At 43.0% G+C, this 21,520-nt stretch overlaps 1 protein-coding gene across 3 annotated transcripts in view; it reads left to right on the top strand.

The window, feature by feature from the left end:
• The window catches only part of ATP10A (ATPase phospholipid transporting 10A (putative)), a 177,028-nt gene that overhangs the window by 120,126 nt on the left and 35,382 nt on the right, over positions 1 to 21,520 (top strand). For all 3 annotated transcript variants that reach the window (XM_019434747.2, XM_019434748.2, XM_019434746.2), the window contains exons 3-7: positions 3,289 to 3,374; positions 17,775 to 17,881; positions 18,274 to 18,405; positions 19,462 to 19,592; positions 21,066 to 21,318. In XM_019434747.2, coding sequence (XP_019290292.2) covers positions 3,289 to 3,374; positions 17,775 to 17,881; positions 18,274 to 18,405; positions 19,462 to 19,592; positions 21,066 to 21,318 — 709 coding nt within the window. The remainder of the gene's footprint in view (positions 1 to 3,288; positions 3,375 to 17,774; positions 17,882 to 18,273; positions 18,406 to 19,461; positions 19,593 to 21,065; positions 21,319 to 21,520) is intronic.

Here is a 21,520-nt window from a genome sequence, read left to right as displayed (position 1 = left end):
ATTTAAAAAAAAATTTTAATGTTTATTTTTGAGAGTGAGAAAGCACGTGCATGAGTGGGGGGAGGGACAGAGGGGAGGGGGAGGCAGAGGATCCCAAGCTAGCTCTGCACTGTCAGCACAGAGCCCAGTGCGGAGCTCAAACTCACAAACCATGAGATCATGACCTGAGCAGAAGTCAAGCGCTTAACCACCTGATCCACCCAGGTGCCTCTGAAATTTTCTGTAGAATTAATTGTATACATTTTGGCTTATTAAACATAATGTAATCTTTTCCTGTTAAAGCAAGATAGTCTCAGCAAGATGTCAGCGGCTGAGCTGGATGTCTGAGAGGCTGAGGAACTGCTGTCAGTTACTCAAAGACCTCTTGACCTTGGGCATGACCTGGGGCATGGTCTTTAACCATCCTAAATTAAAGGTAGCATGAAAAGCAACCTCATAGTGTTGTCATGAATGGTGGTGAATAGCACTTAGCACAAGGCCTGGCATTTAACAAGCTATCAAAAAATTATAATTGGTGGCAATGATTCAGGTGATATAGTACAGTGGTGCTCTCAATAATTACTTATGCATGTTTTCTATATTTGTATTGAAATCCCTCGGTTTCTGGGCTATGTTCTACTTGATGATGAAGTCATTTCTTCACCGTCAGTTCTCAGTTTATATATACTTTTTTAAAAACTTTTTTTGTCATGGTAAAAATATATATTACACACAATTTGCCATTTAACTGTTTTTAAGTGTACAGTTCTGTGGCATTAATTTTATTTACTAACCATTATTACCATCCACTTTCAGATTTTTTTCATCTTCCCCAACTGTGTATCTGCTTTAAAAAAAAATGGAGTTAGCATGTTCAGGATGGAAGGGTGGATTGGGGCCCTCTAAGTCTGTCCATGCTTCAGGGGATGGGGTTGACAGAAATTTGGCTGATGGTGACTATGGTGTGGAATTGAAGCCAGTTTGGAATGAAGCAAACAGATAGATGAGTGGATGGAGAGAAAAATAAATATATTTCTTAAATGGGGTATTATTACATTGCCAATTTATGTAGAAACAATCAATGTAAGTAGAATTTTCCCATCTGAAAGGTGTGCTCTGGATGTGAAACCCTTTTTAAATGAGAAACCAAAAGATGGTCTCTGTATTAGTTTGCTAGGGCTGCCATAACAAAATACCACAGACTAAGTTGCTTATACCACAGAAATTCACTTTCTCACAGTTCTGGAATCTGGAAGTCTAGGATCAATGAGTCCACAGGGCTGGTTTCTTCTGAACACCCCCTCCATGGCTTGTGGATGGCCATCTCTTCCCTATATCTTTATATAATTGTCCTTTGCTGTATGTGTCCAAATTTCCTCTTATAAGGATACCAGTCAGATTGTATTAGGGCTCCCCCTAATGACCTCATTTTAACTTAATTATCTCTTTAAAGATCCTGTGTCAAACATGGTCACATTCAGAGGTTCTGGGGGGTTAAGACCTCAACATATGAATTCTGGGGTGTGGGGGAGGGGGGTGTGGTGGTTACACAATTCAATTATAACAGTCTCTGAAGATCCCTCTGGTTCTAAAAATCCTCAGAATTCTCCCCAATTCCAGACGAAGTGGATGAAGCCAGGCAACTTGTGCCTTGGACGTGCACATTCCTCAAGGCACATGGTTATTGATAGAACATTATGAATGCAGCGCTGAAGTCCAGAGACAAAATGTCCTACCATTTCTGAGCCATTCACATTACATTTTCATAGAGAGAAAGAATAACAAACATAGACAGTGTATTTTAAGTGCACCCTCCTTGTCTGCCAAGAATAATCCTGTGTGCTGTGGAACTGAGTCCCTTCATGGCTATCCTGGATGCTGTATCTGCAGATGTCTGCCCTGGAAAAGGCAACCAACTGGCTTCAAGATACTTTGCATGGCTTTAAATGAACACAAGGCAGCTTGAAACATAGCCTCACTCTGGAAATAGAGCCAGAGGCCATTTCAGTCCAAGAAGAGCAGAGCTGATGGCTAATTAAACTTCAAGAAGAGCCTTTTTAAATGGCATTTTAATTTCATCTATTGAATTAAGCTACTGTTATCTAGTGAATTCTCTGTTTAATGTACACGATGCACTGGAAAACAGTACGAACTGATGTTTGAGTAATTACTGTTATGGCTGTATTCTGTGTCAGAAACTATGTTGTTGTGGTAGAGTAATAATCACATGGGGTGGTGTTAACAGTATTTGTGATTGCTGTGATTTTTAACCACTTGCACTTTTTGTGTGATGATTTACTTGTGTGAGCAAAGAGTTAATTTTTTTTAACATGTTGTGACACTTCGTAGAGAAAAGAGAATGACAAGCCTGAGCAATGAGCTGATTTTTAAAAAATCCATTAACTATCGTCACTTATCCAAAAGACTTATTCCCTGCATTTCCCTCCTTTCTCCCCATTTCCTTCCCACATTCCTCTCCTCATTTGTTTGTATGGTTTATGGCACTGCTGCATCTATCAGTGGCAAAACTACCAATGAGAGACTTTATGGTGAGCTATCGTTTTTTCATCAAGTGGAATGATAAAGAAATTGTGGGTTTACACATTGGTTATTTAATTTTTTTAATGTTTATTTTTGAGAGAGACAGAGACAGAGCACAAGTGGGGGAGGGGCAGAGAAAGAGGGAGACACGGAATCCAAAGCAGGCTCCAGGCTCAGAACTGTCAGCACAGAGCCGAACGTGGGTCTCGAACTCATGAACTGTGACATCATGACCTGAGCCGAAGTCTGACACCCAACCAACTGAGCCACCCAGGCGCCCCACATATTGGTTATTTAGATGTTTTTCATTAAGTATTTGTGCAAAATTTTTAGTGCACATTGAGGAACTCTCCTTTTATTATAAGTTCCTATTTTCCAGATGGAATTTGCTTCTCTAAATCTATATTGGAAGTTGAAAGGTGCTGGTCTGTTTCAAAAAACTCATTCATCCCTTTCAATCATTAGTGGCTTCCTTTGCTGTTTTCTCATGTTCTCTTATTTTCATTAGAGCAGTAATCCTTTCAGCTCACTTACCAGTACTGTTCTACTAATTGCTGTTAGTTCTACAATGATTGGTTATCATTCAGTATAAAAATGAGAAAACATGAGCTAAGTGCTGTGTGTGTATTGGCATTCTGAAGAGGTTACTGGGCAGACTCCTTCCATGAAATTTCCCTGCCCTACATAGATGTTATACAGAAGAGCAAGTGCCTTTTAGAATGGAATGGTCTAAGCCATTTCTCTAATATATGCATGCTGTTATTTTAGGTCTCCGAATTCAATCCTTTGACGTTCACCAGTGTAATCGAGTGTGAGAAGCCAAACAACGACCTGACTAGGTTTCGTGGTTGCATGTGAGTATTGTATATATGCCTGAGCTTTTTCTTCTGTTTGACAAACATATACACATACACACACACACACACACACATACACATACACACACACACACACACACACACGTGTGTGTGTGTGTGTGTGTATGTGTATCTGTATATGCATACAGTTCTAAAATATGCATTTAAGATTCTTTACCACCTTTGTAGTCTTTTGGGAATGTTGCCCATACTTGAGCCTCTTTGGTTGCTTATGGGACTTGTTTACAAGATCTTGTCAGCAGTAGAAACTTAGCCACATTGCCTGTGATGAGTAGTTTCTGCTTTTCCTTCCTCTAGTTGGCCCTGGAAAGGTGAGGGGAACAAGGGAAGTATGGTTGACTACACATGGCCCCATTAAATGGAAGCACAGGGGCCACACAAGAGGAGCCTGGGTAGAAGCTCATTCATTCATTCACTTAGGTACTCAGTCATTGATCCAAGTGTTTTTTGAGCATCTGCTGCGTGATAGACCCTGTTGAAGACTCTGAGAGGAATGCTGTGAACTGCCTTCATGTTTATTTCATTCTAGTTAGGGGAAAAGACCATAAACAAAAAAATACGTATAGTATATACTGTGTCAAATAGTTCTATCCCTTGCTCCAAAAGGGAAAGGCAAAAAGGTGGATAAATGTGTTGGGTGCTTGCTGAAGTTGAGCTATGGGTACATGGGAAGTATATGCTAGTCTCTCTACTTTCATGTTCATTTGGAAACTTTAATAATAATAATTGTGTGTGTGTGTGTGTGTGTGTGTGTGTGTGTAGTTGGTTGGCTTGGGGAAAAATAAAATGGGAGAGAAAAGGGAGTGTCAGCATGGAGTTGCTGAGTTGGGTGCCAGAGCAGGTGGGGGCAGCCTCACAGAGAATAAATGAGATGTGTGGGCAAGATCCTGAGGACTTCATGTTTGACCTTTTGGACCTTAGTCTGCACTCTTAGGCTTAGACCTCTTGTGTGACGAACTTGGGGCCTTTTCTCTGCCAGTTTTCCTGCTTGAGATGTGAGGTGACCAGTTGGCCCGCTGCTTGGTGGTCCAGGCACAGAGTGGCCCCCCACAAACATGTGGGGGTGAGGCAGGGTGCTCTCTTTTATGGAAGTGAGCTTCCTTTCCATGACCTTTCAGTGTATATTTGAATCTTTGTGTTCACTGGCACATCCAGCATTGTTGCCTCTGCCCACTACTCAGGAGACTTTCTGTCATGCTGCAAGGTGATCAATGAATGAAAAGTGTTAAGTAGTAAAGGCTGAATGAAATGTGTGTGCTGCCAAGAGATGGCCTAGTCACCCACTGAGATTGCTGATCCATGCCTGAAGATCAGAACTTGGAAAATGTTAGATCATCCCTTAAAGGAACCAACTAAAAGAGGATAAAAGTTAAGAAAAATGTTAAAATGCAGTATGTAAAAGTTAGGGGGAGAATACTCAACTACTCACATATAACTGGTCTGCCATGGATTTTTCCAGCCTCTGTGGCCAGAGGCCCTTTAACCCGTTGTCCCCAGGACTTCATATATGGCACTATTCTTAGCACTACTGTGAATTTCCACGACCACATCAGCTGAATGGAGCAGATGCTGGGTTTCCAAAGACCCTAAAATAACCATTTTGAAGGGTGTTAGGACATCCTCTAGGGAGACTATTCTATGTATCTTCTTGTTCATGGGTAATTTTGGGGAGCCAACTCTACCAAGGAAGAAGAGTAGGCATCCTTCACCAAAGACCATCTTGTAGTCTGTCTTCTCTTCTGTGGGATTCCTCCAACACCCCTGAAAGATGCAGTGCTCCTGTGCTCTCATGACTGTTCACACTTTTGTTGCCTGCGCTTGAGTTGGATTAACACTGAAATGGATTCAACCCTAGGTCCGCAGCTCTTAGTCTTGCCCTCCAGGAACTACCTTTGTCGTAGGGCTTAAAAAACAAACAAACAAACGAAAAAACCACTTTTATTTTGAGAGACAGCATGAGTGGGGAAGGGACAGAGAGAAAGAGAGAGAATCCCAAGCAGGCTCTGCACTGTCAACGCAGAGCCCAACATGGGCCTAGATCCCATGAACTACAAGATCACTACCTGAGCTGAAACCAAGAGTCAGACACTTAACCGGCTGAACCACCCAGGCACTCCTGTCATAGGGCTATTAAACAAGTCCAGCTTAGTGTTGATGCCGGCAGGCTCTGGAGCCCACACTTTCTAGCTAGATAACCTTGGGCAATCTGCTTAACTTTATTTGTCATATAATGGGGAAGATCACAGGAATCCCCTCAAGTCCTTGGTGCAAAGTTTTAGTCAATCTAATACACACAAATCTTTCAGAAGTGTGCTTAATAAATACTTGCAACTATTGTGGTTGTTGCTGCTGTTGTTAATATTACCGTTATAGATGACACTTTAGAGCAGGGAGATAAAAGAGTCAGAAGAGAGATTTAGGCAAAAACACAAATGTGTCCAGGGGAGGGAGATTTGTCTTCAGTGTGTTTATTAGGAGAAGCCATAGAAGAAAGGAAAATGGGGTTTTGAGATTTCCTGAGTTTGAGGGGCCGGCAAGTGCATAAGGTGCAGTGACATTTTTTGATAGAAAAAAAAAGTGGGCCAGGACTTCAGGGGAGTAGGAGCTAAAGGTCAGGTTTGAAGACCTTCTACCTACAAGTCATGTATGAACTCAGAGAAGAGGCCCAGGAACATGGACAGAAGGCTAGGGAAAAAAGGAAAGGAATAAATACAGAATAACCCCATAGGTAGGAGCAGGTGTCTTTGGGTGTGATAGGGATGTAGTTCCAAGGATGGTACAATGGTGGAGGCATAGCAGGGACACTCAGGAGAAAATCTGCATGCTAGACTCCACAGGCAGCCTAAGAAATGGGAGGGCTACACCATTGGAGTATAGGCCCAGAGGGGCAGAGTCCAGATTGCAGGAGGTAGAAGAGGAATTATATTTTTCCACCACTCTTTCTAGAAATGTGGCTTAAAAAGCAAGAACAGGGCTAGAGCTGAAAGCTTCAAAGAAAAGGGATGGACTCTTAGTAGGAAAAGAGAAGATAACAAAAAGCCAGGCTGGTGGAGATCTACATGGGGGCATGGTAACTTTCAAGTGGGGAGTTGGTGATCAATGAGGGGTAACATCACGCAGTTCCTAACTCACCTCCAGCACTGCATGGCCTCCACACCCTGCCCTTAGCTGACTCGGCACCCCCAAACACTTCTTTCTTTAGAAGATGGCCACTTAGGTGGACATCATTCTGCCCCACGGCCAGCCAGGCTTACTCGGCTTCTCTGGCTGATGCCTACAGCAAATATTCCTAATACAAGGGCCCTTGCTGGCACATCTCCTGAGAAAGTAACGCAAGAAGGGCAGCTCCCTGCTGCATGAATCTTTCCCTGCTCTGCTGTCTAGTTTTGCCATGCTTTCTCCTTACTTTTTCCAACAAATTGTCCTGCACTGAGGCTCGCCTCTGAGTCTGGACACAAATCCCAGTAGTCTAGGTGCTGCACATTCAGGCCTCTGCATACTAGACTGCTGTTTAATTATGATTTGCTATTTCCACCAAGGCAGGCATTTTGGATTGGCTACAGAAAGGTCAGGGTGTGGCTAGCCTCTCTCTCAGCAGACCAACACCCTCTGGACGTAGGACACAGATGACCCTGAGTTAAAAGTTTTTTTCCTCTGGTGACTGTGGTGCAAATAGCATGAGCAGCCCTGCCACAGTCAGGCTGAAGTGCTTCAGGAAGAGTGAGGGGAGAGGAGGACAGGTAAGGTGAGCATCAGGGAAGAGGCCTGTTCACACCACTGTGTCCTGTTTGGGGCAGAGAAAAGGGAGACCTCAGTTCCCATATTGGTCCTTATGCTCAGGGGTGGGACTAGCTTGGGTGGTAGATCTGCGGTTTAGGCCCATGGAGCCGATCAGCAGCCAGTTCCTTAGTCTGCTGGTTTGCTAGCTTTCATTATCTGCTGAGGGTGACCTTCCTTCAGTCTTGACTCAGCTGCTGCCCTGTAGCCTCACTCTGGCCGTGAGATCAGGCCAAGCCTAGCCACCATTTATACCAGCAGGTTTCACTCATATTTGGACCATCCAATCTGAACTAAAACTTTAGCTATTTGCACTTGGAGACCTAAGCTTGGATTTACAGCAAGAAGAACCAAGTTTGAATTCCAGCTTTGCCCACTGACTGAGCAAGTTATTCCACATTTCAGAACGTGGCTTCCTCCTAATGCTGGAGATAACAATGGCTGACATGACAATGGAGAGAAAGAATCTGGGTGAAGCATGAGGTGAATTAGAACACTTCATAAGAGAGGTGTTAGCCTTGGTGTGTGATTCTGCTGGTATGAAATGCCTCCAATAGGAATGTGTTTATGATGTGGAAAGTGTTGGGGTTTGGAGCCGACTGCCAAGAAAGAATTTTTGAGATGTCTTCAGTGCAAAAAGGTGGTTTTATTAAAGCATGAGGATAGGACCCTTGGGCAGAAAGAGCTTTGCTGGAGTTGTGAAGAGCAATTGATTATATATTTGGGAGTTGGGGGAGATAAAGACAGGGGAAGTTTCCAAAAAGATTTTCATATGCTAAAGAAGACTGAGGATCCTGGAGGCCTAGCTGTTGTTTAGCTAAGGTTGTTTTTCCCTCTAGCACAGTATTAACATTAAGACATTTGGGAGTTCCTGGAGAAATGTCATCCTCTACCTGCCTCAAATATTTGTCATTGGGCTACAGGTTATAAGGAAATTTAATATTATCTATATTTTCTTTTTGCGTTTGTTTCCCACATCATGTAGATACAGAAAGTGCATTAATGGTTGCCATGATTTGGGAGTGGAAGGGGCATGGAGAGTGACTGCCAATAGATCTGGGGTTTCTTTTTAGGATGATGGAAATGTTTTAAAATTAGCTGATAGTGATAGCTGTACAACTCTGAATATACAAAAAACAAAATGCTCAACCACATACACTTTAAATGAGTGAATTTTATGGTATGTGAAATGTGTCTCAAGCTGTTAAAAAAAAAGTGTTAGGAGCTTCATTATTCCAGTGTACTTTAATGCTCACTGTTTAAGACCTTCCTGTAAGCACTAACCAAATCCTGATTGTTCTCTACCCCTTGGGCTGCCCTCTTCCTGCCCCGAGGCATTGCAGCTCAGAGAGGCCCATGGGAATGGGAACCAGCTCAGAGGCCCTATGCCCCAGCAGCTCTGGGCACCCTGCTCAGATGTGCTCAGCCAACTTCATGGCATATGGTGGGTGACTTCTGAGGCCACTAGTCAATCAAATATTTTCACTTACCCTTAGGAATAAAGCAGAGAGGTTGGTTGGTTTAGTCTGGCCTAAAATTCCATTTCAGGTTGTAAAAAGCCAGGTTCTATTTCTTATCCCAGAGTCCTCCACAGAGTGAGCTCTGAGCTCCCTCCCTATGTGGTGCAGAGCCTTATTTGACCATATAGGGCTGGGAACTTGCCATTGCGAGCCTGAGCGTGCTTGTTGGGGTAGAATCCCCACCTTGTAGATGACACACTCCACTACCACTGTCACCCTATAGGAGACATCAGTGATGTGGTTTTGGAGTGGTGGGGATCCAGAGCTGAAGGCCAAGAAAGAATTCTTAAGACATCTTTGGTATAAAAAGGTGATTTTATTAAAGCATGGAGACAGGACCCATGGGCAGAAAGAGCTGCACTGGGGTTGTGAAGAATGACTGGTTATATGCTATGGAGTTAGAGGAAGTAAAGGCAAAAGAGAAGCCTCCAAAAAGACTTCCATATACTAAAGAGGACCCCAAAGATACCAGAGGCCCAGCTGTTGTCAAGCTAAGGTTGTTTTTCCCTCTAGTAAAGTATTAGCATTAAGACAGTAGGGAGTTCCTGGAAATATGTTATACTCTGCCTGCCTCAAGTATTTGTCAATGGGCTGCACATTATAAGGAAATTTTTTTGTGTAATTTTTTTTAATGTTTATTTATTTTTGAGAGAGAGAGAGAGAGAGAGAGAGAGAGAGAGCAAGTGAGGGAGGGGCAGAAAGAGAGGGAGACACAGGCTCCAGGCTCTGAGCTGTCAGCACAGAGCCCAACACAGGACTCAAACTCACAATCCTTGAGATCATGACCTGGGCTGAAGTCGGAGGCTTAACAGACTGAGCCACCCAGGAGCCTCATGGAAATTTAATTCTATGTACCATTTCCTTTTTGCCTTTGTTCCCCAACATCATTATGGAGGGGAGGGTGATGCTGGGGCTCCAGGAAACTGAATCTATAGGCTTCTAGAGATTAGGCTATTGATAAATTTGCCTTTTTCTTTTCTTCACTTTTCTTTTCTTTTTTTTTTCAGTTTTTTAAATGTTTAGTTTTTGGGGGGCTGGGGGCAGAGAGAGAGGGAGACACAGAATCCGAAGCAGACGCCAGGCTCTGAGTATAGAGCCTGATGTGGGGCTCAAACCCATGAACCACCACAAGATCATGACCCGAGCCAAAGTCAGAGCTTGACTGACTGAGATTCCCAAGATTGCCTTTTTCTTGTAATTTACTAAGACATTTGTAAACTGATGGGAGATTCCTGTCCTGCATGATTGTGATCTCCTTCAGTTAACCATTGTTCTTTCCCTTTCCTTTGTTCTTGGGCAGCTAGAAGTGCCTGAGGAATGTCACACCTATCCCATGGGAGTGGGGGTGGGGATAGTTGCTAGCTTGTGTATGCCCTCAGCTTGCCTTTGGGTCCTTCATCATCAGGACCATTACTAACAGGAGAGCCCTCATGGTTCCTCACCCCTCCTGCCCAGTGTCTGGATGGAGCTTTGTGTGGGTTTATGTCCAAGATGTTCTCATTACCAATAATCAGGCATTAAGATGAACTATAACTGCACCAACTGAACTCATTAAAACTGGAAAGTTTTCATTTTACCTTGATAACTTTTAATTGACATATTTACATATCAAGAAAATCTAACATTGGCATAAAACACACAATTGAGTTATTCCTACACGTAGATAATTCACATAAGTGGAGATCCTTTGAAGCAGGAGTGAGTAAGGCTACAAGAGTTAGTAGCAGCTGAAGTATCACCCCTGTGAGTCCAGTGGTTCCAGGGAAGGAGTGGCCACCTGGGACTCAAGTCAAGAAGTTACCTGGGGAGTCACACAGCCCTGGTCTAGGGACATACCCGGCCCAATGCTCTCTCCCCAAAAGGTGCCAGGGAATAACCTCCCCATCCTCCCTTGCCTGTGTTCACTCCCCTGCCCTTTTGACATCACCATTGGATGGATCCAACCTGAGGCCAGGGACAAGGCAGCCTTTGCATTTGCCAGACACTGAGGTAGGCATCTGGGTTGCAGAACAGAATAAAATTTGAGGAGCTCACATTTAGAAGTGGACACAAAGAAGGAGGCATCAAAGAATACCACACAGTTTCCTGTCTATAGGTCCTGGGGAGCTTAACCCAGATAATCTTCCTGAAGGCTATAAAATGTGAGCCCAGGATAACAGGCCAGACTTGTCCAGGCTAATGGGTTCCCTTGGGATGAGAGGCAGTGTGGGTAGAAGGATGTGCAATGTGAGGTGGCTGGAGCCTTAAGCCTGCATGGGAAGGACCCCTAAAGGTGTTGCAGAGCCAGCTGGCCATGTGTATCAAGCATGAGGAAGTAAGGAGCTCACACGGGATGTGCCCAGGAGAATGCAGTGTTCAGATGCACACACTGAAAGGTTGCTTTGGTGACTGTGAGAAATGGATAAGAGGGACCAAGGCTGGTGGCATGCTGGCCAGCAAGGGGTGTGTTGCAGGCTCTAAGCACAGAAATGTGGAAGCCTAAATTAGGGTAGTGAGGTACAGAGGGAGCAAGAAGGAGGTGGATTCAAGAAATATCCAGTGAGGAGAGAAAAATTAAGGTTTGGTGTTTGAGTGGGTGTAAAAATGAGGGAGGAGGGGGCAAGAAGGACACCCAAGGATGCTGGTCATGGTGACCAGGGTGAAGGTGGACCACTATCTGGGATGGAGCAGACAGGAGGGCCCAAGTGCTGGAGGTGATGTGACCTAGGGAGGAAGGGAGAGAGCTGCAGGCTGCTGTCCAAGGTTCCTGAACTCTCATGCTACTGCCTGTGACCCTGGACAAGTACACCAGCAGCAAGTATACTTTGCACCTCTGTGTTTGAACCAATGGATTGCTATTTGTTGCTGGTCCTGTTAGCACCTTCACATGCTGGGAGGAACGGGGACTGACGTGCAAGACCCATTACTAACAGCCAGTGCTGGCAGGGAGACATTACAATTCCTGAGAAAGAGCAGCCAGGCAGGTTGTTAATTAGCTAAACTCTGCCATTTCCCAAGGAACCTGCATGTGGTGCTTCCCAGTGCACAGGACATTCTCACCAAACAGCTATCTCATCATCACATTGTACTTTGGGGCAGTTTTGATTTAGAAGAGATTGGTTTGATGAGTCAGGATGCCGGGAGACTTGAACCAGAAAAGCTTTCCTCAGAGGCTCAGATGAAATGTTAAAGGATGTGTCAGTGTGCTCAGGGTCACCATAGACCAGGCAGCTTAAACAATAGAAATAAATTTGTTTGTTTGTTTGTTTTTAGAGCAAGCAAGCATGCGCAAGCAAGGGGAGGGGCAGAGGGAGAGGGAGAGAAAATTTTAAGCAGGTACCATGTCCAGCATGAAGCCGAACATGGCGCTCAACCTTAGGACCCTGAGATCATGACCTGAGCCACCCAGGCACCCCAACAACAGAAATTTATTATCTCACATTTCTGAAGGCTGGAAACCTGAGAGCAGAGTATCAGTAGGATTGGTTTCTCCTGAAGCCTTTCTCATTGGCTTGCAGAAGGCTGTCTTCTCCCTGTCTTCATGTGGTTTTAACCTCTATGCTTGTCTATCTCTGTGTCCAAATTTCTCTTCATAAGGACACCAGTCATGGGGTTAGAGCCCATCCGTATGATCTTTTTTGAACTTAATTACCTTTTTAAAGACTCTGTGTCCAAATGTGGTCACATTCTATGGTACTGGGGGTTAGGGCTTCAACAAATGAATTACAGGGTAGGGAGCTTACATCAACCCATACCAAAGAAGTGGGTATTGAGGACAACATTATGGGGTGTGTCTTCCTGGAATCAGGCCTCATAGCTGCTTGGCCTTGGGCCTGTTTTGCCTTTGGAGAGTATTTTTCCTCTCAAAAGACCAAGACAGGGATATAGTCTTCCTTCCCCTTGTTCTTCAGCTATCCTTCTGGAGTTTGGCCTGCCTTCCTCCCGCTTCTAATGCAACGCCCGTTCACTCAAGAAAGGCCATTCATGTCTGTGCACTGCCTGTCCTTGTGGCTGTAATCTTCACAGGCCTGTGCACCTGCTGGTAACGAGTTCTGTTCTGGCTTGGTCTGATAAGAAAGCACAGTATTGCTGGGGCACCTGGGTGGCTCAGTCGGTTGAGTGGCTGACTCTTGATATCAGCTCAGGTCATGACCTCATGGTTTGTGAGATTGAGCCCCTCGTTGGGGTTTGAGATTCTTGAGATTCTGCTTGATATGCTCTTTCCCACCCTGTCTCTCTCCCTCCCCTGCTCACATTCCCTTTCTCTCTCTGTCCTCCTCTACTTGCACGTGAACCTGTGCTCTCTTCCAAAATAAGTAAACATTAAAAAAATTAAGCAAAAAAAGAAAGTGCAGTGCTGCTAAAAAGTGTGTCATATCAAAGAAGGCTTAATATAAAATGTTTTTTCTTGTTTTTATTGAGTTTGTCTCTTATTTTGTGTAAGCATGATGGAAACTTTGATTGAAACTGTTTTTTACTACTCTCCCTCAGAAACCGTGTCCATCTCCAGCTGTTACCAAAAGAACTGTGGCCATAGGTATCTTTCATTCCAGAGGTGGGAATGGTGTTTTATATGTACCATCTTATGTATACTGAGGTCTTGATGCATTATCCAACAGTGAGGTTTTCAGTCTTGAATCTTTTTTAAAGCAAAACCTCATTCTGTCCTGGAACTGCCAAATGGGGGCATAGACACACTGTTGTTTGAATACCCCACTGTGTTCCTTTGCATACCTTCTGCAGAAACACTGATGCTGTATCAATTAAGTAACAGGCTTGTGGAAAATGCATCCCCCTAGCATGCATTTTGGCCTTGTCTTTATGATTTAGCCTGTCTTTTTCACCAGAAAATTTATTCATTTCCTTGTTGAGAAGAACATGGGTTGTGTCTCAGATTGAATGGCAGCCCTGGCCTATCATTCCAGTGACCAAGGTCTAGATGTGGTAGGAAGTATGGTTTCCCCAGAAACCTTGTATTCTTCCTCTGACCTCGTACCTCCTCGTACCAACTCTATTCTCATGTCAGTGGCACTGTGCTAAGAATTGGTGTGAGGGAAAACACCTTCAGGTGTACTTGGTGAGCTTCAAGAACCACAGAGGAGTTTGGGCTATCCATGTGTGGGAGGGGGAGGCTGTCTACTGATGATACGAGAAGGTAGCTTTTCTGAAGTCCCCTTTGGAGGCACTGCCTGGTGTAGGCTGGACCCCTACTCTAGTTTCAGAAGCCTCCAAGGCCTCCCCTTGTTCTTCAGACTCCAGGACCATATCTGTCCCACTGTGATCCTAGCATGGGGTGCTCTGGCTGCATGGATGACGAGAGGCCATCCGTAGTGGATCAAGAGGATAAGTTTGAAAACCAGTGGCTTATACTTAGACTGTCTCTCTGAATCAAAACAACAGGGAAACCCATAAAATGGAATGTACCACATTTAAAATTTAATATATTAATGTTTTTAATAACTGTATTACTTTTTATAAGAAAAAAAGGATATAGAAAATGTTGCTGAAACCAATACCATTCCCTTTTCTAAATTTGTCACATTTCTATACACCAATAATGAAGCAACAGAAAGAGAAATTAAGGAATCCATCCCATTTACAATTACACCAAAAACAATAAGATACTTAGGGATAAACCTAACGAAAGAGGTGAAAGACCTATACACTAAAAATTATAAAACACTTGTGAAAGAAATTGAAGGAGTACATGGGTGGTTCAGTTGGTTAAGTGTCTGACTCTTGATTTTAGATCAGGATAATTTCATGGTTCTTGGGATCAAGCCCTGCTTTGGGCTCTGTGCTGACAATGTGGAGTCTTCTTGGTATTCTCTCTCCTGCTTTCTGCCCCTCCCCTGCTTGTGCTCTCACATGTTCTCTCCCTCTCCCTCCCCCCACCCTCTCTCTCAAAATAAATAAGTAAATAAATAAATAAATAAACATTAAAAAAACAAATTGGGGCACCTGGGTGGCTCAGTCACTTAAGCGTCTGACTCCTGGTTTTGGCTCAGGTCATGATCTCACGGTTTATGAGTTTGAGGCCTGCATCAGGCTCTGCACTGTCAGTGCTTGGGATTCTCTCTCTCCTTCTCTGTGCCCCTCCCCTGCTCATGCTCACTCTCTCTCTCTCTCAAAATAAATAAAACTTAAAAAAAAAGTGACAATGACACAAAGAAATGGAAAGATATTCCATACTCATGGACTGGAAGAACAAATATTGTTAAAATGTCTATACTACCCAAAGCAATCTACACGTTTAATGCAATCCCTATCAAAATACCAACAACATTTTTTGCAGAGCTAGAACAATCAATCCTAACATTTTTATGGAACCAGAAAAGATTCCAAATAGCCAAAGAAATCTTGAAAAAGAAAAGTAAAGCTGGAGGCATCACCATTCTGGACTTCCAAGTTATATGACAAAGCTATAGTGATCAAGACAGTATGGCTCTGGCACAAAAGCAGACACATAGATCAATGGAACAGAATACAAAACCCAGAAATGAATCTGTAACTGTATGGTCAATTAATCTTTGACAAAGCAGGAAATAATATCCAATGGAATACAGTGAAGACAGTGGAATGGAATCCAATGAAGACAGTGTCTTCAACTAATGGTGTTGGGAAAACTAAACAGCAAAATGCAGAAGAATGAAACTGGACCACTTTCTTACACCATACACAAAAAGTAAATTCAAAATGGATGCAAGACCTAAATGTGAGACAGGAAGACATTAAAATCCTAGTGGAGAATACAGGCACTAACCTTCTTGACATCAACTGTAGAAACTTCTTACTAGATATGTCTTCTGAGGCAAGGGGAAGAAAGCAAAAATAAACTATTGGGACCTCATAAAGATAAAAATCTTCTGCACAGCAAAGGAAACAGTCAACAAAACTAAAAGGCAGCCTTTGGAATGGGAGAAGATATTTGAAAATGACATATCTGATAAAGGGTTAGTGTCCAAAGTACATAAGAACTTATAAAACTCAACACCCAAAAAACAAATAATCCAATTAAAAAATGGGTAGAAGACATTAAGAAACCATTTTCTAAAGAAGACGTACAGGTGGCCAACAGACACATGAAAAGATGCTCAACATCACTGATTATCAGAGAAATACGAATTAAAACTACAATGGGATATCACCTCAACACCTGTCAGAATGGCTACAATCAGCAGCATAAGAAACAAGTGTTGGTGAGGATGTGGGGAAAAGGGAACATTCCTGCACTAGTGGTGGGAATGCAAACTGGTGCAGCCAATGTGGAAAACAGTATGGAGCTTCCTCAAAAAGTTAAAAACAGAAATATCCTACAATTCAGCAATTGTACTACTAAGTATTTACCCAAAGAATACAAAAATACTAATCCAAAGGGATGTATGCACCCCAGTGTTTATAGCAGCATTATCTTACAATAGCCACACTACGGGAACAGCCCACATGTCTGTCAATTGATTAATGGATAAAGAATAGAGTATATATATAATGAAATATTACTCATCTGTAAAAAAATAATGAAATATTGCCATTTGCAGTGACATGGATGGAGCTAGAGAGTATTATCATAAATAAAATATGTCAGAGAAAGACAAGTAACTTATGATTTGACTCGTGTAGAATTTAAGAAACAAAACAAATGAACATGGGGGGAAAACAGAAAGAGAGGCAAACTAAGAAACAGACTCATAACTGTAGGAACAAACTGATGGTCACCAGAGGGCAGGAGCCTCGGGAGATGGGCCAAACAGGTGATGGAGATTAAGGGGTGCACTTGTGATGAGCATTGGTATTGTAGGGAATTTTTGAATCACTATATTGTACACCTGAAACTAAGATTATACTCTTTGTTAACTGTAATTTAAATAAAAACTCAAAGAAAAAGAAGGATTTGTGTATTTGTGACAACACAAGGTACTGATGAGGAGCAGTGTTCTCTATGATGAGCAGGAAGTGGGCAGACCACCTGGCAGCCTTCCCTGGCCAACTTCTAACTAGGCCTCACTGCTCCCAGGTCTGCCCTCTCTAGCTGTGGTCTATCCTTGTGATGAAAATAGGCCTGCAGTGCTGACACCAATTCTGACCTGTGGGGTTTTCCTACACATCAAGCAATCCTGTGACACCACCTGGAGATAGTGTCAGTTCCCACAGGTTAAGGGCTCAGGCCCACAAGACTTCCTCACTTCAGATGCCAGTTACAAGTCCAAGTTGTTACTTGTCCTTCTGACTGATGTGCTATAAAGCAGAGGTTCCCACAATCCCCTTCTCAGGTTTAGTTAATTTGCTAGAGCATGTCACAGAACTCAGAAGACAATTTCCTTACTGTTTACCAGTTCATTATAAAACAATATCATAAAGGATACAAATGAACAGCCAGATGGAGGAGATGCATAGAGCAAGGTATGTGCAAAGGGGTGCAGAGCTTCCATGCCCTGTCTGAGCACCCTGCTCTTCCAGCACCTCCATGTGTTCGCCACCCCAGAAGCTCTCCAAACCCCAACTATTGGGATGTTCCAGAGGCTTCATCACATAGGCATCATCAGTGATTAACTTAATTTCTAGCCCCTGTCCACTCTAGAGAATGGGCGGTAAGGTTGAAAACTCTAAGCTTCTAATCATGGCCTGGTCTTTCTGGTGACTAAACCCCATCCAGGAGTCCACCCAGACTGGCTTCATTAGAACAAAAGACACTGGTATCACCCAGAAAGTTAAAAGGGATTTAGTATCCTATGCCAGGAAAAACTGGAGTCAGAGACCAAATATAAGAACAAAAGATACTGCTAATGCTCTTACCACTTAGGAAATTACAAGAGTTTTAGGTGCCCTATGCTGGGAACTGGAGTCAAGACTAAGTACTAGAAGAAAAGATCCTCCCAGCACCCCTATTTTCCAGGATTTTAGGAGTCCTGCCCAGTTACTAGTGAGCACCAGCTCCCTCTTGGCTCTTGCAGAGATCCACTGAGACAAGCCACCCACTCTTGGAGTTCCCCATGCCCCTTCCCAGACCAGCGTCTAGGCCTTCCTTCCCCAAGGTAGTGCTTCTTGGGACATGAGGTGCTTGGAAGCATCCATGTGATGCATGCTACCTTTTCCTCAACAGTATACATGACAATGGGAAAAAGGCCGGGCTGTATAAAGAAAACCTGCTGTTGCGAGGATGCACCATCAGAAACACGGAAGCTGTTGTTGGCATGGTCATCTATGCAGGTAGGCGTGGCTGTGGTACAGGTAGTCTGTGACAATGCTGGCTTGCCGCCTCTGCTGTACGTTGTTGAATGTTGCTCCTTGTTCTTTCTTTTTTTTCCTGATTATAAAAGCAGCATGTATCTATTGTAAAAATTTAGAAAACCAGAAAAAGAGAAGCAAAATTTCTACTAGTATCTTAACCAAAGTGTTCTCTCAGCATTTTAGCTTATTTATTTCCATTGTTTCTCCATGGTGGTTACATATTTAAGATGAATTTTATACCCTGCTTTTTCGACTGAGCCTAGCCTGTAAGTATGATTGGATGGCAGCACTGTACTTCAGTTCACCAGTCAGGGAGCTCCACACTTCACTGTTGGGCATTGATTTACCATGCCCCTCATGCTCCCCTGCAGGACATGAAACCAAGGCTCTGCTGAACAACAGCGGGCCGCGCTACAAGCGCAGCCAACTTGAGAGGCAGATGAACTGCGACGTGCTCTGGTGTGTCCTCCTCCTCGTTTGTATGTCTCTGTTTTCTGCGGTCGGTAAGTCTCCTTCATGGGTCATGAATAAGAGGGCACTGCTGGACAGCCTCCAGGGAGCCTGGTGGGCTACTGACGACTCATTCTGATCCAGAACTCTAAAGTTAAAACACACATTTGTCATCCACTTAGACTGAAGGGCCATTTGTATCAACATGGGCCATGTTAGAGATGCCTAGATGAAAGATCTTGATAAAATGATACTATTTTTCAAACTTGCAGCTTCTTGGATGGAAGAATGGTTTAATCACACCAGTAGTAATGATTCTGGTAGAAGAAGCAGTAGTAACCTGGTGATAAACTGAGAATAATATATCAGGAGATGCACAAATGCTACTAATGAGAACTCCATGAGAAGAGGGAAAAAAAAGTATTTGGGTGCTAAGAAGGGGTTAGCAGTTAGATTGCACACAGGCTGTGGTACTCTCCAGCCTTCGATGGCCTTCAGACCTGGCATGCTGCCTTTACCTCTGGGTAAATGGTCTTCACCACATCCCCTGCCCCCATCATGAAGCAGACAGGTGTGACGTGGTCGTGGAGCTCAGTGGTAAAAGACATAGGTGTATGGGACATGAAAGGGATTTCTGTTATCAGATGGGTGTGTGACCCACTTAATGAAATATGTGCATTGCCTTTGGCTTCTGGGAGTCTATGACATGTGCATTTTGAATCTGTAGCAAAGGTTAGTAATGGGAAGCATCCAGGGCCAAATGGCAAGACTGATGTTTTCTGAGGCACATGTTGGGAAAATCTTCTTGGGGATTTCCCATTGATAGCTTCCAGCGCATATCCAGTTTCTGCCTTATGACCATTTGCTTTTCAGTACCAGCAATAGGAAATGCCTGATATGAGGAAGAGTCTAAGAACCAGTGCTTCCCAGCAGTCTGCTTGTTGGTGCCACCAGTACTGGTCATGTGTTTTTGCTGTCTTACATGGCAAGGCAGACTAATGAGGCCAAATGTGCCTGTGTCAAGTCTTGAAGTTTTGCTTTCATTTGCAGTAGCAATGTTTTATTTTAACATTTAGATGTATGATGTTTCTTTTTGAACATTGCTATAGGACATGGACTGTGGGTATGGCGGTATCAAGAGAAGAAATCATTATTTGATGTCCCTGAGTCTGATGGCAGCTCTTTATCCCCAGTCACAGCTGCAGTTTACTCATTTTTGACAATGATAATAGTTCTGCAGGTAACAGTACTAAGTACCATATGATAATTGCTTTATTTATCTGGTAAGAATTTAAAGTCATCTTACTCTGCTGATAATTTCCTTATAAATTTTGCATCTGGGAGGACCACAAATATACCTGCCTAATGTATTACATCTTACTTACTTTTCCACCTAATTTTTCTATGGGGTCTTTTTGGGTGCTTTTCAAGTTAACTTTCTCCTTTGCTATTCCTCAAATTCTTAAGCTTTGGGGGGTTGGTTTTTGATCATTGTGTTTTATTTTTCCATTCAATTACTTCTTAAAAACCCAAAATTATTATTTTGGAATAATTTTAAGAGTTATAGACAAGTTACAAACAAGAGTACAGAGAGTTTCCATATGTCCCCTTACCCAGAGTCCCCTAATGTGAACATATTATATTACCATGGTGCATTGTCTAAAACAAGAAACTAACTTTGGTACTTTGCCATGAACTAAATCTTAGGCATCATATTCTACTAGTCTTTGTACTAATGTGCTTTTATCTGTTCCAGGATTCAATTCAGGATATCACATTGCATTTTGCAGCATTGGTTTTTATTATCATTATTACTGTTACCATTAGTATTATTAGTTCACATGCCTCGTGAGCAGCTCCTCGTCACTAATTAAGAGTCTATGCCCAAAAGGCCTGTTTAAGAGTGGGGAAGGGACAGTGAGTATCATCCTAGGAACGCAAAGTGAACAGAGGTCATTTGCTTAGCCTTTGCCTACGAGAGGAGCTCTGCTGTCTTTTATCACATGTGCTTCATAGAATGGAAACAGACTTATTTAACTTCCCAAATTAGTCTTTTAGTCTGGTTAGTTCAATACTGTTACTCAAAAAAATGTCTTTTAAACATTGATTTCATGAAGATTATTTTTAAATTGTCAAAGTGTAACTGTGAATATTCTCCTCAAAGCCTTCTTCCCTTTGCTCTATATCGTACAAGATCACAGAAATTGTCCCTCAACACAACCAGCCTCTGGAAAGACTGTCTCTTCTGAACTGTGGGGTTGTGTCCATGGGATGGGCAGCTCCTTGTTGCCAGGAGCCCTGGGAGAGCCTGGGGGCCAATTGCCACTGTGGTGCAAGGTGACTTTGCTTATAAGGACTCTGACTGTGCCTTGTGTTTTTTTTCTCTCTTTCTCTTCTTTCCTTTCATAGCTTCTCTCAAGCACAACTTAGTAATATGAAAATGCTTTCTTCTATCCAAGCCATGGTTACCATTCTTCCAGACATGATAGTGGATTTCTGCTCTGCAGTGACACCATAGGCTGTCCTAGTTTAAACTCTTTGCCAATCCTAATACTTTTTCATTACTGACTCTAAACCAACCTGGTTAAGCCCTTAAAGGTACAGTATAGTCCCTACTTACTTGTGGTTGTAGTCATTTGTCATTTGAATAGATTGGACTAGTTCTCATCTCCTTGTTCCTCACAGTTGTTCCTGTACGCCTTATGTCTTCTAGGTTTTGATCCCAATTTCCTTATATGTTTCCATTGAAATTGTTAAAGTATGCCAAGTCTACTTCATTAATCAGGATATAGAGTTGTACGATGAAGAAACGGACTCGCAGCTGCAGTGTCGAGCTCTCAACATCACCGAAGACTTAGGGCAGATACAGTATATCTTCTCAGATAAAACTGGCACTTTAACTGAGAATAAGATGGTTTTCCGAAGATGCACTGTGTCTGGCATAGAATATTCCCATGATGCAAATGGTGAGTCTCGAGGTAGGAACTCCTAGTCTGGGCTGGACAGGGAGCTGCTGTAGAAAAGCTGCATGCACATGTGCCTGTGTGCACATACATGCACACATGAACATGCACGCGCGCGCACACACACACACACACACACACACACACACACAATAAGCTTCAGGGATTGCTGATTTTTGAGAGACTAAAACATAGGCTGTTAGAG

Source organism: Panthera pardus, unplaced genomic scaffold (genome assembly GCF_024362965.1).
Source record: "Panthera pardus isolate Hobbes unplaced genomic scaffold, ASM2436296v1 HiC_scaffold_24, whole genome shotgun sequence".
NCBI lineage: Eukaryota > Metazoa > Chordata > Mammalia > Carnivora > Felidae > Panthera > Panthera pardus.
This window is presented reverse-complemented; position numbering and strand designations above follow the sequence as displayed.